The sequence below is a fragment of the Rhinoderma darwinii genome, chromosome 2 (genome assembly GCF_050947455.1).
Source record: "Rhinoderma darwinii isolate aRhiDar2 chromosome 2, aRhiDar2.hap1, whole genome shotgun sequence".
Classification (NCBI taxonomy): Eukaryota; Metazoa; Chordata; class Amphibia; order Anura; family Rhinodermatidae; genus Rhinoderma; species Rhinoderma darwinii.
Window position 1 is genome coordinate 418,268,676 of NC_134688.1, and position 16,959 is coordinate 418,285,634.

The following is a 16,959-nucleotide window of genomic DNA, read 5'->3' on the forward strand; positions in this document are numbered from 1 at the left end:
AGGGGGATAAGGAAGGACACCATCTATCAATGTGACTAGAGATGAGCGAACTTATCAAAAGTTCGGTTCGGCTAGTTCGCCGAATTTCACAAAAAAGTTTGATTCGGACCGAACTAGTTCGGACCGAACCTGTCACTTCCGTGCGCCGAGCTTGCTACTGTCCAGGGTGCTGATAGAGTTAATCGGCTGCACTAACTCTTTCAGCAACCTTGACAGTACATGGTCGGCTCGCGGAAAATACAATTTAAATGTAATAAAAAAATAAAAATTATAAGTTCGTACTTACTTTCCTCCTGTCTGGCCTCCAGCAATGACGTTTCATCCCTTTCGCCGCTGCAGCCAATCACAGGCTGTAGTGGCGGTCACGCACGTCAGGATGTCGCTTCATCCCACGTGACCGCCTCTGCAGCCAATCACAGGCTGCAGCGGCGACATGGATTAAACGTCATCGCTGGAGGCCGGACAGGAGGAAAGTAAGTATGAACGTATTATTATTTTTTTTTGCATGTATGTATGTATGTTGGCATGTATGTATGTTGTCATGTATGTATGTATGTATATATATATGCATGTATGTTTGCATGTATGTTGGCATGTATGTATATATGTGCATGTTTGTATGTATATTTGCATGTATATATTTGCATGTATGTATGTATGTTTGCATGTGTGTATGTTTGCATGTATGTATGTTTGCATGTATGTATGTTGTCATGTATGTATGTATGTATGTATGTATATATGTGCATGTAAGTTTGCATGTATGTTGGCATGTATGTATATATGTGCATGTGTGTATGTATATTTGCATGTATGTATGTATGTTTGCATGTATGTATGTTTGCATGAATGTATGTATGTATGTATGTATGTATGTTTGCATGTATGAATGTTTGCATGAATGTATGTTTGCATGAATGTATGTATGTATGTATGTATGTATGTATGTATGTATGTTTGCATGTATGTATGTATGTATGTATGTTGTCATGTATGTATATATGCATGTTTGTATGTATATTTGCATGTATGTTTGCATGTGTGTATGTTTGCATGTATGTATGTTTGCATGTATGTATGTTTGCATTTATGTATGTATATATGTATGTTGGCATGTATGTATGTATGTATGTATGTATGTTGTCATGTATGTATGTATATATGTGCATGTATGTTGGCATGTATGTATATATGTGCATGTGTGAATGTATATTTGCATGTGTATATTTGCATGTATGTATGTTTGCATGTATGTATGTATGTTTGCATGTATGTATGTATATATGTGCATGTATGTTTGCATGTATGTTGGCATGTATGTACATATGTGCATGTTTGTATGTATATTTGCATGTATATAATTGCATGTGTGTATGTTTGCATGTACGTATGTATGTTTGCATGTATGTATATTTGTATTTATGTTTGCATGTATGTATGTTTGCATGTATGTATGTATGTATGTTGTCATGTATGTATGTATGTTTGCATGTTTTTATTTTTGCATGTATGTTTGCATGTATGTTTATATATATGTGCATGTATGTAATTATGTGTGCATGTATTTATGTTTGCATGTATATTTGTGCATGCTTGTATATATGTATGTATGTATCTTTGCATGTTTGTTTGTATGTATGTATGTTTTCATGTGTGTGTGTATGCATGTATGTATGTATGTATGTATGATAGTTTGCATGTATGTATGTATATTTGTGTGTATGTTTGCATGTATGTATATTTGCATGTATATATGTGCATGCTTGTATGTATGTATGTTTGTATATATGTATGTATGTATGTTTGCATGTATGTTTGTTTGTATATATGTCTGTATGGCCATGTATGATACTGTCTGCTGACGCCCTGTATCTAAGTCAACTTCGTGGCAGGCTTCTATACATGGTATAACAGTCAGTATCACACATTAAACTGAATCTAAGCCTACGACATGTTTTATTAATTTTTTTTTACAGGTTTGGTGTTTGGACTACGTCGGTTTCGAGGACTACATAGATGAAGTTTTTTTTTTCTACAATAAAATGGTTAATGAGGGTTGTGTTGGGGGTGCTTTATTTCAATAAAATATTTTATCTATATCTTTGTCTTTTTCTTTTCAAATTTTATTACTACCACTTTAGTAATGGCCGCTGTCTGAGTGACAACATCCATTACTAAGGCGATGCTTAGTGTTAGCCGGTGCAGAGGCTAACACTAACCACCATTATTACCCCGGTACCCACCACCACCAGGGGTGCCGGGAAGAGCCAGGTACGATCCAGTACCCGACCATCTGTTGTGATGGCCGGGCTCCGGGGCGGCCGCAGGCTGGTATTATGAGGCTGAGAAGGGCCAAAAACAGTGGACCTTCCCACCCTTGTAATGCTAGGCTGCTGCTGCTGTGTTGTATCTGGCTGGTTATAAATGTGGGGGGGACCCCACGTCATTTTTTTAAATTATTATTATTTTTTTTTTAAAAAGACATGGGGTTCCACCCAATTTATCATAACCAGCCACATACAACACAGTGTTATAAGCCTGGGAATGGACAAAACCAGTGGCCCTTCCCACCCATGTAATGCCAGACTGCTGCGGCCTTGTATATGGCTGGTTATTAAAAATGTGGGGGACCCGTCTATTGTTAAATTTGTTAAATTCAAAATAAAAAACGACGTGGGGTCCCCCCCATTTTTATAACCAGCCCGATACAACACAGCAGCAGCAGCCTAGCATTACAAGAGTGGGAAGGTCCACTGTTTTTGGCCCTTCCCAGCCTCATAATACCAGCCTACGGCCGCCCCAGTACCCGACCATCACAACAGATGGTCAGGTACTGGATCGTACCAAGCTCTTCCCGGCACCCCTGGTGGTGGTGGGTACCGGGGTAATAATGGGTGGTTAGTGCTAGCCTCTGCACCGGCTAACACTAAGTACCGCCTTAATAATGGACGCTGTCAATCAGCCAACTGCCATTATCTAGGCACTAATAAAGTTTAAAAAAAAACACAAAGACAATTCTTTTTTATTGAAATAAGAAATCCCCAACAAAACCCTCGTTAACCATTTTATTAAAATTTGAAAAAACGTAGATCTACGCAGTAGTCCAACGAATCGAAGATGTAGTCCAATCGGTACATCAAAATCTGCAACAACATAAAAAAACAGTTATCAATGTGAACAATACCAATACTTCTACTCACCTACACACATATATACACGCACGCACACACAAACAAACAACCATACACAAACACACACATATATACACAAGCATAACAAGATATACACACACACACATAAACAGACAAACACACACACATATACACGAACTCACACATATCCAAACACACACATATACACGAACACACACATATACACAAACACACACACACATATACACACAAACACACACACACATATACACAAACACATATACACAGTTAGACACAAACACACACACATATACACACACATATACACGAAATAACACATATACACAAACACATATACAAACAAAAACAAACATACCCAAACACACACATATACACAAACACACACATATACACACATATACACAAACACATATACACAAACACACCCATATATACACAAACACACACATAAACACACACCCATATACACACATATACAAAAACACACACACACAAACATCTACACACAAACATATACACAAATACACCCATATATACACACACATATACACAAACATATACACAAACACACCCATATATACACAAACACACATAAACACACACACACATATACACAAACACACATATAAAAACAAAAACAGACAAAGACACATACCCAAACACACATATATACACAAACACACACATACACAAACACACACGGTTTCTTTTAAATGCTGCTGGGGAACCCGCTCGATCCACTATATAAGGCTGCGCTACAGTGCAGCATTTAAAAGAAACAGGATCCTGACCTGTCCATAGAGTTTAAGGCAGCACAGAGTATTTCAGGAGATGAGCGTGCAGATTCAGTGCTGCTGTGAACTCTGCTCTTACCATTACGTAGCTCTCAGTCTGTTACCTCTCCTCCACTCCTGTCCTCAAGAACACCTTCACATGATTGGCAAGTCACCACGTAATGGTAAGAGCAGAGTTCACAGCAGCACAGAGTATTTCAGGAGATGAGCGTGCGGATCTTGTGCGGGGTGGTGACTTGCCAATCATGTGAAGGTGTTATTGAGGACAGGAGTGGAGGAGAGGTAACAGACTGAGCTACGTAATGGTAAGAGCAGAGTTCACAGCAGCACAGAGTATTTCAGGAGAGGAGCGTGCAGATTCAGTGCTGCTGTGAACTCTGCTCTTACCATTACGTAGCTCTCAGTCTGTTACCTCTCCTCCACTCCTGTCCTCAATAACACCTTCACATGATTGGCAAGTCACCACGTAATGGTAAGAGCAGCGTTCACAGCAGCACAGAGTATTTCATGAGATGAGCGTGCGGATCTTGTGCGGGGTGGTGACTTGCCAATCATGTGAAGGTGTTATTGAGGACAGGAGTGGAGGAGAGGTAACAGACTGAGCTACGTAATGGTAAGAGCAGAGTTCACAGCAGCACAGAGTATTTCAGGAGAGGAGAGTGCAGATTCAGTGCTGCTGTGAACTCTGCTCTTACCATTACGTAGCTCTCAGTCTGTTACCTCTCCTCCACTCCTGTCCTCAAGAACACCTTCACATGATTGGCAAGTCACCACGTAATGGTAAGAGCAGAGTTCACAGCAGCACAGAGTATTTCAGGAGATGAGCATGTGGATCTTGTGCGGGGTGGAGACTTGCCAATCATGTGAAGGTGTTATTGAGGACAGGAGTGGAGGAGAGGTAACAGACTGAGAGCTACGTAATGGTAAGAGCAGAGTTCACAGCAGCACAGAATCTGCACGCTCCTCTCCTGAAATATTCTGTGCTGCTGTGAACTCTGCTCTTACCATTACGTAGCTCTCAGTCTGTTACCTCTCCTCCACTCCTGTCCTCAAGAACACCTTCACATGATTGGCAAGTCACCACCCCGCACAAGATCTGCACGCTCATCTCCTGAAATACTCTGTGCTGCTGTGAACTCTGCTCTTACCATTACGTGGTGACTTGCCAATAATGAAGGTGTTATTGAGGACAATAGTGGAGGAGAGGTAACAGACTGAGAGCTACGTAATGGTAAGAGCAGAGTTCACAGCAGCACTGAATCTGCACGCTCATCTCCTGAAATACTCTGTGCTGCCTTAAACTCTGTGGACAGGTCAGGATCCTGTTTCTTTTAAATGCTGCACTGTAGCGCAGCCTTATATAGTGGATCGAGCGGGTTCCCTAGCAGCATTTAAAAGAAACAGGATCCTGACCTGTCCACAGAGTTTAAGGCAGCACAGAGTATTTCAGGAGATGAGCACGGGCAGCCGTTCGTTTTTCCGAGCCGTGCTCCCATTATGCACATGACCGTAAAAACACCCGTTATTGCGGGTCGTAATTACGACCCGCAATAACGGGCTCATAGACTTCTGTTACCCACGGGTACCTTTCCATTTTCTCACGGGAAGGTGCCCGTGCCGTTAAAAACATAGAACATGTTCTATTTTTCTATTTTACGGGCCGTGCTGCTATAATTATAATGACAGCACGGTTCGCAAAAGCGGCCGGCTGCCCGTGCTCGGCCGTGCTCGGCCGTGCTCGTAATTACGAGTCGTAATTACTAGCACGGCCCGTAAAATAAAAAAATAGAACATGGTCTATCTTTTTAACGGCACGGGCACCTTCCCGTGAGAAAACGGGAAGGTACCCGTGGCTAACAGAAGTCTATGGGCCCGCTATTTCGGGCCGTAATTACGACCCGTAATAACGGGTGTTTTTACGGTCGTGTGCATGAGGCCCCGTAATGACGGGTGGCTACATATGTGCACCCGTCATTACGGCAGCGTTTCTAGGCGACGTCAGTAAATAGTCACTGTCCAGGGTGCTGAAAGAGTTAACTGATCGGCAGTAACTGTTTCAGCACCCTGGACAGTGACTACCGATCACAGTACCTGTAAAAAAAAAAAGACGTTCATACTTACCTGGAACTCCCTGCTTCCTCCAGTCCGGTCTCCTGGCCGTTGCCGTGGTGACGCGTCCCTCTCGACACCACGGCAATACACGACAAAAAAAGGGCATTTAAAAAATACAAATCTGAGGGTACAGCTGTAGCCTTTGTAAAATATAAAGAGCTTAATAAAATCTGTAAAAATGTAATAAAATTAGCAAAAATACAAAATGAAAGGCAGGTGGCAAAGGATAGTAAAACAAATCCCAAGAAATTCTTCAAGTATATAAATGCTAAAAAGCCAAGGTCTGAACATGTAGGACCCCTAGATAATGGTAATGGGGAGTTGATCACAGAGGATCAAGAGAAGGCAAAGTTACTAAATGGGTTCTTTAGCTCTGTATATACAACAGAAGAAAGAGCAGCTGATGTAGCCTGTGCCAGTGCTGTTAATATATCAGTTGATATACTGAATTGGATGAATGTAGATATGGTCCAAGCTAAATTAAATAAAATAAATGTGCACAAGGCCCCGGGACCAGATGGGTTACACCCTAGAATTCTTAAAGAGCTTAGTTCAGTTATTTCTGTCCCCCTTTTCATAATATTCAGAGAATCTCTAGTGACTGGTATAGTGCCAAGGGACTGGCGCAGGGCAAATGTGGTGCCTATTTTCAAAAAGGGCTCTAGGTCTTCCCCGGGTAATTATAGACCAGTAAGCTTAACATCCATCGTGGGGAAAATGTTTGAGGGGCTATTGAGGGACTATATACAGGATTATGTGACAATAAATAGCATTATAAGTGACAGCCAGCACGGTTTTACTAAGGACAGAAGTTGTCAAACTAACCTAATCTGTTTTTATGAAGAGGTGAGCAGAAGCCTAGACAGAGGGGCCGCTGTGGATTTAGTGTTTTTGGACTTTGCAAAGGCATTTGACACTGTCCCTCATAGACGTCTAATGGGTAAATTAAGGACTATAGGTTTAGAAAATATCGTTTGTAATTGGATTGAGAATTGGCTCAAGGACCGTATCCAGAGAGTTGTGGTCAATGATTCCTACTCTGAATGGTCCCCGGTAATAAGTGGTGTACCCCAGGGTTCAGTGCTGGGACCACTATTATTCAACTTATTTATTAATGATATAGAAGATGGGATTAATAGCACTATTTCTATTTTTGCAGATGACACCAAGCTATGTAATATAGTTCAGTCTATGGAAGATGTTCATGAATTGCAGGCAGATTTAAACAAACTAAGTGTTTGGGCGTCCACTTGGCAGATGAAGTTTAATGTAGATAAATGTAAAGTTATGCATCTGGGTACCAACAACCTGCATGCATTATATGTCCTAGGGGGAGCTACACTGGCGGATTCACTTGTTGAGAAGGATCTGGGTGTACTTGTAAATCATAAACTCAATAACAGCATGCAGTGTCAATCAGCTGCTTCAAAGGCCAGCAGGATATTGTGGTGTATTAAAAGAGGCATGGACTCACGGGACAGGGATGTGTTATTGCCACTTTACAAAGCATTAGTGAGGCCTCATCTAGAATATGCAGTTCAGTTCTGGGCTCCAGTTCATAGAAAGGATGCCCTGGAGTTGGAAAAAATACAAAGAAGAGCAACGAAACTAATTAGGGGCTTGGAGAATTTAAGTTATGAGGAAAGATTGAAAGAATTAAACCTATTAAGCCTTGAAAAAAGACGACTAAGGGGGGACATGATTAACTTATATAAATATATTAATGGCACATACAAAAAATATGGTGAAATCCTGTTCCTTGTAAAACCCCCTCAAAAAACAAGGGGGCACTCCCTCGGTCTGGAGAAAAAAAGGTTCAAGCTGCAGAGGCGACAAGGCTTCTTTACCGTGAGAACTGTGAATCTATGGAATAGCCTACCGCAGGAGCTGGTCACAGCAGGGACAGTAGATGGCTTTAAAAAAGGGTTAGATAATTTCCTAGAACAAAAAAATATTAGCTCCTATGTGTAGAAATTTTTCCTTCCCTTTTCCCATCCCTTGGTTGAACTTGATGGACATGTGTCTTTTTTCAGCCGTACTAACTATGTAACTATGTAACTATGTAACTATGACATTCCTTGATGACGATGCAGCCCATGTGAGCGCTGCAGCCAATCACAGGCTGCAGAGGCCTCTGCAGCCAATCACAGGCTGCCGCGTCAGTAAAGAAGGTCGGACTGGAGGAAGAAGAGGGACTCGTCACCAAGACAACGACCAGGTACGTATGAAATGCTTTTTATTTTATTTTTAATCAGCAGCCTCTTTTCTCTATCAGTGATTGATAGAGATAAGTGGCTGCCGATTTGTATAATGTTTTTGACCGGGTTCGGTCAAAACGGGTTCGGCCGAACCCGGTGAAGTTCGGATTCGCTGCGAACCGAACTTTTCCGGAAGTTCGGACCGAAACCGGGTTCGGTTGTCCTGGTTCGCTCATCTCTAAATGTGACACGTGTCCCGAAAAAATAGGGCTCTGTATGAAACTGTTTTAAAATTCATCATACATCCCTTGATTTTCAATCTACCCCAGTTTTACTTACCATGATGCACTCTGCACAGCTTATCCCCCTCATCTTTACACTCTGGGCCCTGCTGTGTACCCAGGCAGCTGTTAACATCCACATGTAGGGTATTGCCGTACCCGTGAGAACCCACATTACAGTTTATGGGATGTATGTCTCCGGTGGCGCATGCTGGGCACAATATATCGGACACTGAAATGGCATATATGTATTGAAAATTGCAAATCTCACTCTGCACTATCTGGTGCGCATTATCTTTTACACAATACCTGTGGGGTCAAAATTCTCACTACACCTCTAGATGAATGCCTTAAGGGGTGTAGTTTTTAAAACAGGGTCATTTCTCGGGGGGTTTCAACTGTACTTGTACCTCAGGGGCTTCTGCATACATGACTTAGTACCAGAAAATCCCCAGTAGGCCAAATGGTGGTCCTTTCCTTCTTAGCCCTCCCATGGGCCCAGTTTATCACACATTTTTTTTAATTCACAGCCCATTTCAAATAAATTCTGAGAAAAAATTGTGGGGTCTAAATGGTCACAACACCCATAAATGAATTCCTTGAGGGGTTTAGTTTCCAAAATGGGGTCACTTCTGGTGGGTTTCCATTGCTTTGATACCTCTGGGGCTCTGCAAATTCGACATAGCACCCGAAAACCAATCCAGCAAAATCTGGACTCCAAAGAACACATAGCGCTTCTTTCCTTCTGAGACCTCCCATGGGCCCAAACGGCAGTTTATCACCACAAATGGGATATTACCGCACTCAGGACAAATTGGGCAACAAAATGGGCCATTTTTTTCCATGCGAAAATAAGAAATTTTGATCAACAATGACATCTTATTGGAAAAAATTTCATCTTTTTAATTTCACAGCTCAATTCAAAGACGCTCTGTGAAAAGACTGTGGGGTAAAAATGGTAACAACAACCATAAATGAATTCCTTGAGGGGTGCAGTTTCCAAAATGGGGTCACTTTTGAGGGATTCCTACTTTTTTGGCACCTCAACACCTCTTCAAACCTGGCATGCTGCCTAAAATATATTCTAATAAAAATGAGGCCCCAAAATGCACTAGGTGCTTCTTTGCTTCTGGGGCTTGTGTTTTAGTCCAAGAGCACACTAGAGCCACATGTGGGACATTTCTAAAAACTGAAGAATCTGTAAAATACATATTTAGTAGTGTTTCTCTGGTAAAACCTTCTGTGTTACAGAAAAAAATAGAATAAAATTAAATTCAGCAAGAAAAATGAAATTTGCAAATTTCACCTCCACTTTGCTTTAATTCCTGTGAAATGCCTAAAGGGTTAAAAAAAACTTTCTAAATGCTGTTTTGAATACTTTGAGGGGTCTAGTTTTTAAAACAGGGAGTTTTGTGGGGGTTTCTAATACATAGGTGCCTCAAAGTCACTTCAGAGCTGAACAGGTACCTTAAAAAAAAGGCTTTTGAAATGTTCTTAAAAATATGAGAAATTGCTGTTTATGTTCTAAGCCTTGTAACGTCCAAGAAAAATCAAAGAATGTTCAAAAAATGATGCCAATCTAAAGTAGAATTATGGGAAATGTGAACTAGTAACTATTTTGGGTGGTATAACCATCTGTTTTACAAGCAGATGCATTTTTTACTTTAGAAAAATTCTATTTTTTCTAAATTTTCTCTACATTTTGCAATTTTTCACTAATAAACACTGAACATATCAACAAAATTGTACAGCTAACATAAAGCCCAATGTCTCACAAGATAACAATCTCAGAATCGCTTGGATAGGTTTAAGAATTCCGACGTTATTACCACATAAAGTTAAATATGTCAATGTTTTACATCTCCTGTCACTCTTTGTCCTACAGGATATAATCCAGTACATATGGCGGCACGTTCCATACACTCTGTATTGTGTACATATGATACAATGTCCTGTCACCTACCACTGGATTAAACGCGATGTCACACAAATAGCGCTGTGAAAGGTCGGTTAGGTGAATTGTATACACTGTGGTAAGTTGCAGCCGCGCACATAACAATTACCAGTCACACTTATGGATTGATGTTAAAGATTTATTTAAGGTTTTTGTGGATCAAAATATATAATGGTAAAGATGATGGTAATACAAGATACAGCAAAAACTACGGAATATGTCACAGTATATACTGTAGTATCAGTAAGGGGTGGAAAATCTGGATTCCACAGACACAAGAAGAGATGACATATTGTCCTGTTCTGAATCTGGTCTTCTGGGTGATATTGATGCCCTGGTGACCACATTGATGTCTCTTCTGTGACAGATGTTGTAGAAATGTTAAGTCTCGCCTTTGGAATTCTTGTAAGATGGCGGATTCTGCCCTTGGTTGTTATTGGTGTTGATGTTCTGTTGATATCTGCTGACTTGTTCTGGGGGGAGAAGCACACAACCCTATTAAATATTGATCATTCAGGCTGCTTGATAAATATAGAGAGGGGACACATCCAGAGGAACTTACCTTTCTATCAGCATTGATGGTGGCTCCTCCGGTGACAGGGAGCGCTATTCTCGCCAGATGTACTGCGGAATTGCTGCAAGACAAATATTTGCTATTAATGTTCTATAATGTGTGTTTCTTAGCAGACACAAAATCTAGAAGACTTTTTAAGGTGATTTGAGGTAAATAAATTTCTTAATTGATCCTGGGGGTCACACTACAAACCTTGAAGATGGTTGATGCAAGCAGTGGGTCTGACCTAGAGCTGCGCTGTTCAGCATGTTACGGGAACTTTCTAATGTTCCGATGTTTTATGCCCCGGAGATTGTGACTGTTCCTTAGGAGTCCTGCAAGATGCCAAGTAATGTCTTCCATCGATAACAATGTTCCTTGTATCCATCATTTTTGCTTAGAAGCTAATGCATCATAAAATCCAGTTGTTCCATCCATTCAGATGACCGGTTCCTTTAGGAAACTCATTGTACTATACTACATACATGCTTACAGTTTGGGACGTTGTTTCCCAAAGCCCACAACCTTCATTCAGAAATGAAAAAGTGTCTGAATACAAGGAGTTGGAATTTTAAGATTGAAAATACGTATTTACACTTTAGTTAAATTAGTTGATAAAATAAATTACAGATACAGAGGAAAACCTAAGAGATGGAAGAAAATTTTCACCGCAAACATAATAGACAACTACAAAGCTCTTACCTGTAAGGACATGAACAGATGCAGCTACTTTTTTTGTCCTTTCCTCCTGATGCCCGTTACATAGATTTTACGATCAAAGTGTCCACCAGCCAAGGGGATGCTGGAATGAGAAATATATTTATGTAAGACATATGATAATTTTAGCAGGTAACCACACTTTGCTTAGTTTCACATCCTATAATCCTCCAGTACTGTCACCAATGTGTACAGCCACCTGCCCCAAAGTGTGAGCTCTGGCTATAAGGACCATGTAGTAATGACGGCTACTGAAAGTATCATACCAACAACATGGAGGAAAACATGACTTACTCATCTGAACCAGGCCTGATCTTTACTTCAAAGATGCCAAATACAGGTCGGTGGTCTGAGGTCTTCAAAACAGGGCAAGAGTCGTATCTCAGGACTCGCACATCTCCCTCACATTGGCTTTTAAACAACACCCTGTCCTGTAGAGGTCATGAAAATAACAAATATCATTAGTGAAATCATATTATAATATATTATTAAACTGCAAAACATCACAGACCTAAATGTTGGGCCTACTTTATTTATATTGCAGAATATTGAGACTTTATTGCATTTTAGGTTTGACTTGGTCACACAGATTTCATTAAATAAGTATCCTTGACCCATGCTGGGCAACGACATATTACACTGGGAAAATGTGATGACAAACTCACTACATAAAAGTAAAATGAACTGAAAGCTTTGTTCATAAGAAATTACTCTTCCAACTATAATAATAACAATTTATTACATTGGGGGAGGGGATTCATTATATGATGGGTCCTCTGGCCCATGGATTCTATTGCCTCTCAAGCTCTGTAGACCTGGAAATAAGATCTCTTACCGTATATGATGGAATTCTCTGCTTTGCTGATGTATCATAGGTGTCTGTGCCAATGTCAAACTTATATGTAGGAAGGAAATCAATGGTGTGCTCCTTGAACCCTAGAAATATGGACCCTTAAGTTGAAAGAAAAAAAAGTTGTCAGTATTAAAAAAAAAAAAGGAGCAATTGATAATTTTAGCACTATATAAGAATTTGGGGAACATATCAACCATCATGTCAGTGATTTGTATTAATCTGTGGAAGTGGTTGTGGTATTAAAGGGGTTTTCCAACTTCTGACAACTGATGACATACTCACCAGATAGGTCATCAGTACAAGATCTGTGGTGGTCCGACACCCGGACCCTGCACTAATCAGCTGGTCCGGTGCCTTTGAGCACCGGACGTACATGCCGGATGCAGTTGGCGCCGGCCACGGAATTGCAGCCGAGCTGCAGTACTGCAACTCTGCTCCTATTCGAGTGAATAGGAGGCAGACCTACAGTTATGCATTATGGCAGCTATGCTATGTACGGAGCCAACTGCTTCCAGCTCCGTACATAGCATTGTGTGCCATAACATCCGGTGCCCGCAGGCCACTGGAGCAGCTTAACGGTGCAGTGTCCAGGTGTCGGACCCGCACCGATGATATACTGATGACCTATCCGGTGGATAGGTCATCAGTTGTCAGAAGGTGGAGAACCACTTTAATGAAGGTTGAGGAGTGATAGACATGTATCTACTAGTAAATATACCATTGTTCTTGGCTTCATTCAAATGGTCGTGTTTGAGGAGACTGGACATATCTTTTCCTTCGATCTTCTGCAGAAGAGATTCCACATTTTTTCTGTCCTCTTTAAGTTGAAAATTGAGGTCTCCAAACCAAAACACCCGATCAAAGCGGCTGGTGACGTCCACTGTAGAATAAAAAAAAAAATTATAGCACATGACTGCTTTAGACTCAACGGAGACAAATAGAGAGATAAAAGGATCCATAGGTTCAACCACATAAGTAATACTCACAGGCATTGGAGTTGATTCTTTCCGGAATAATTTGAGGCAGACGGAGACCCTCAGTGATGGTTTTATAGTCCTGGATCCTCTTGTTGACTGCCCCAACTGCCAACAAAAAAATACATATTAGCAGTGGCGGATGATCATATGGGCGGCCCGAACCGCATATTATTTTCAAAAAAACACATTGCAGAGTGCCACCGCTGCAAATGGAGAGGAGGGGTGGGTGTGAGGGATTATACAGCCGCACCGTCCGCCCTGCTGCCTCTCTGAGGGGGAGGCGGCGCAACTGAAACCAGCCGCCGCCACCCCCTCCTGCACTAATTGTACCTGCGTGTATCTGTATTACTGGCCACTCACAACATAGAATGAGATTGATAGATTAGAAAAAGTTTGATCAAACAGGAACGAACCTTTTATTTTTACCAAAACATTATTAGTACAGATCTCTTCATATCATCCCATATATTTCAGTTAATTATCAAATAGCAGCAATTTTATACAAAGTAAAACTGTACATGGTCATATATTAATATTGGAAATACTTACATCTCAGATGTGAATTAATAAAAAGGAAAGATGTTCCAAAGACGGTGAAGGCAACACCCAAGGCTCCTTTAGTTTTCACATAGTGGAATAGCCTGGTTGTTACATGGGTGTGCTCTACCTCTGTATAAGAAATTAAACACAAAAAGATGGGTCAGTGGTTAAGAGTACTACATGCAACAATGGAATAGAAATTATTTCCAATTAAACTATGGAAATATTACTAGAACATAATTTCATACTTTGTAACTGTGGTGTGAACTTTTAGATCTCCAATACTCAGAAGTCAAGAATCTGAGAGCCAAGCTCTTAGGCATCTAATTCTAATAACTAAATAAGATGTTCCAGCTAATGACTACATTCAATACTTCTTATGTAGACGTAGGAATGTGAATCTTACCTGAGCAGAACCAGATTAGTTCCCGTCGAACGAAGATGGTGAGATACAGGACTCCGAGCCCGGAAGAGTGGTATAATACATAGTTTGGTCCAAGGGTCTCCTGTAATTTTATCTCCCATTCCCGTCTACAAGAAGACACAATTTCAGATTTACATATTAATAAATGACACAAGATTAAGGTACTCAACTCATCTGTATCAACACTCCATATAATAACCTCTGGGGATAAATTTTGAAAATTAAGGAGTGATAATACAATAAGTAGAGCATTGAGAGAGAATTTGTATCAGCCGCCCTGCTGTCCATCTGCAGTCATAGGCTGGTGTAAGACAACCTGAGAAGACTTACCTGTTTGGACATCCTTCCTGAACGCCAATAACATAAATGTCTTTCGTATCAACTGATGGTAACAGCAGATCCTCCAGATTTTGCGGGTAATCCTGTTCAAAATATACAAACATTAATATTGTATACAAAGAGTGCCAACTAAACTGACATAGGGTAGAATATAACCTGTCTATGTGATATTCAACTACAAACTAAAGAGACTTGGTTACTGGCCCATTTCATCCAACTTGAGCTCGGGCACACTGAAGGGTCACAATAAATATCGTACATTACTTCTCACCTTTCCCTCCATATTCCAGGTGGCAACATATAGTCTCAACCGTCTATCTGGGAAATAGCGATCCAGTTCTTTAGCGCCGATCACAGCGCTGCTGCCTAAGTTTCTGTGAAGATATGGGGAGAATTAAAGATCTAGTGACTGTTATACCACAGCTCTGGATATCTGAGCAATGTATAAGAATTATTAGTTACATACCTTTTACGGATATTTTTGGAGCGCAGGCGGGTCAGCAGGCTGAATGCGCTCTTCTTGGTGTTCTTCGACGTAATGTCACAATATTTGCTGTGACTAAGATCGCTGGATTTTTCATCTGCCATATCTTTGATGACAGAAAACTTCTGGAGCGAGATATTAGGCTCCTCCATAGTTGGTATGTCTCCCATCAGATTTCCTTTATCAGGAATTTGGGAGACATGATATTTCTTAGATTTTTTCCAAAAGGGCATGGTTGTTTAATGCCCGGGTGCAAAACTGCACCAATGTCCTTGGTAGAAAACAAGGAGACAGTCAAGATAGAATTTGACTAATCGCCACTAGTTCTCCGAAAATAGGACAAATCGCTAACCGTATAAGCAACACAGTAAGTAACACTGTGTCAATCCAACAGCAAGACCTAGAAAGACCAGAAAACAATAAGGGGGTCATTACTTGTGATGAAACTAGCTGGAAAAATTAGTTATTAAATGGGGTATTCCTATAACAGAATATTGTCAATCATAAGTGTCAGAAGATCACATGACTTGGGGTCTTAGACCTGGGACCCCCTGTTGATAACATTGTATTAGGTTTGGAAGCTGAAACAATGTATTGGTTGTTAAATTGACCATATAGCATTTTAAAGGGTTGAATTTTTTTTAATATTAATTGATAACCAGAATTTAGAACCTAAGTAATTGGAGTTAGTAATAAATACTTTTTATTGTTATCTTTTTTATTGTTATTATTATTATTATTATTATTATTATGATTATATACATAATTATTAATTTCAATTGTTAATAAGGACACGTTTCCAGGGGATTACCACTATCCTTCTACAATTTAGTCTGACGAATGCTATTAGGCTGTTTATTCCTGGACTTACTAATATTTTATTACTAAAAAAAATTAAAAAAAAGAAATACTCCTTATAATCATTTATTTATGTACATGATTCAAACATCAAATAGTTTAAATCTTGTAATAAAACCAATACTACCATAGACGCAGTAAGATACACGGCTGTCTAGACTCATCTCAAGACATCACAATAGCAGCACCTGATGTAGGTTGGTTGCATAGCCATACCAGCTAATATTCAGGATTGACCTGATATATAAATAGTATAGTCTACAGACAGAAAACCTAAAATTCATAAATATGAATTCCCTTATAAACATTTATTATGAGAATTACTGGTGTTATAAACTGGAGGGTGTGATAATAAGTTCCCAGAGATTCACATTCTTTGCTTTGTGGTTGCTTTATGAATCTACCAGCAGAATACAGACACCAATTTCTGTCTGCAATCTGCATTCTGTCTATGGAGCAGATGTGACAGGCCCACAATATTGCTATTTAAGCTATTTCCTAGTGTATAAGTATGCCAAATAAAAAACAAAAATAACACGACAAACACTAGAATTACATGTAAGAATCCAATATTCATAAAGAGACTGATAGATGAGACAGTTCTAGAGACATAGCAATGATAAAGTACTTACCGGTCACATCCACCTGATAAATGACAGCCCTCTGGCCAGTACTATACTTTATACCTAAGCTCGCTGACAT

General features: G+C 40.1%; 1 protein-coding gene across 2 annotated transcripts; it reads right to left on the minus strand.

The window, feature by feature from the left end:
• Nucleotides 1–10,643: 10,643 nt before the first annotated feature.
• LOC142741464 (phosphatidylinositol polyphosphate 5-phosphatase type IV-like) lies at nt 10,644–15,794 on the minus strand. 2 transcript variants are annotated; one of them, XM_075850835.1, is made up of 13 exons: nt 15,382–15,794; nt 15,187–15,289; nt 14,907–14,998; nt 14,559–14,683; nt 14,162–14,281; nt 13,622–13,717; nt 13,354–13,515; nt 12,618–12,733; nt 12,077–12,213; nt 11,768–11,867; nt 11,279–11,400; nt 11,075–11,147; nt 10,644–10,985 (listed from the first exon to the last, which is right to left on the minus strand). In XM_075850835.1, exons 1-10 carry the CDS (start codon nt 15,630–15,632, stop codon nt 11,792–11,794), a joined length of 1,278 nt encoding a protein of 425 aa, XP_075706950.1. In that variant the 5' UTR covers nt 15,633–15,794; the 3' UTR covers nt 10,644–10,985; nt 11,075–11,147; nt 11,279–11,400; nt 11,768–11,791. The 2 variants fall into 2 exon arrangements, with proteins under 2 accessions (XP_075706950.1, XP_075706951.1); XM_075850836.1 differs by lacking the exon at nt 11,279–11,400.
• Nucleotides 15,795–16,959: the final 1,165 nt, after the last annotated feature.

Coding starts and splice junctions, on each gene's coding strand:
- LOC142741464 (XM_075850836.1), bottom strand. CDS start 15,632: ATGCCCTTTTGGAAAAAATCTAAGAAATATCATGTCTCCCAAATTCCT. Junction 14,684..14,906: donor CAGGAAGGATGTCCAAACAG/GTAAGTCTTCTC, acceptor GTCTTCTTGTAG/ACGGGAATGGGAGATAAAAT. Junction 12,734..13,353: donor GAATGAAGCCAAGAACAATG/GTATATTTACTA, acceptor TTTCAACTTAAG/GGTCCATATTTCTAGGGTTC.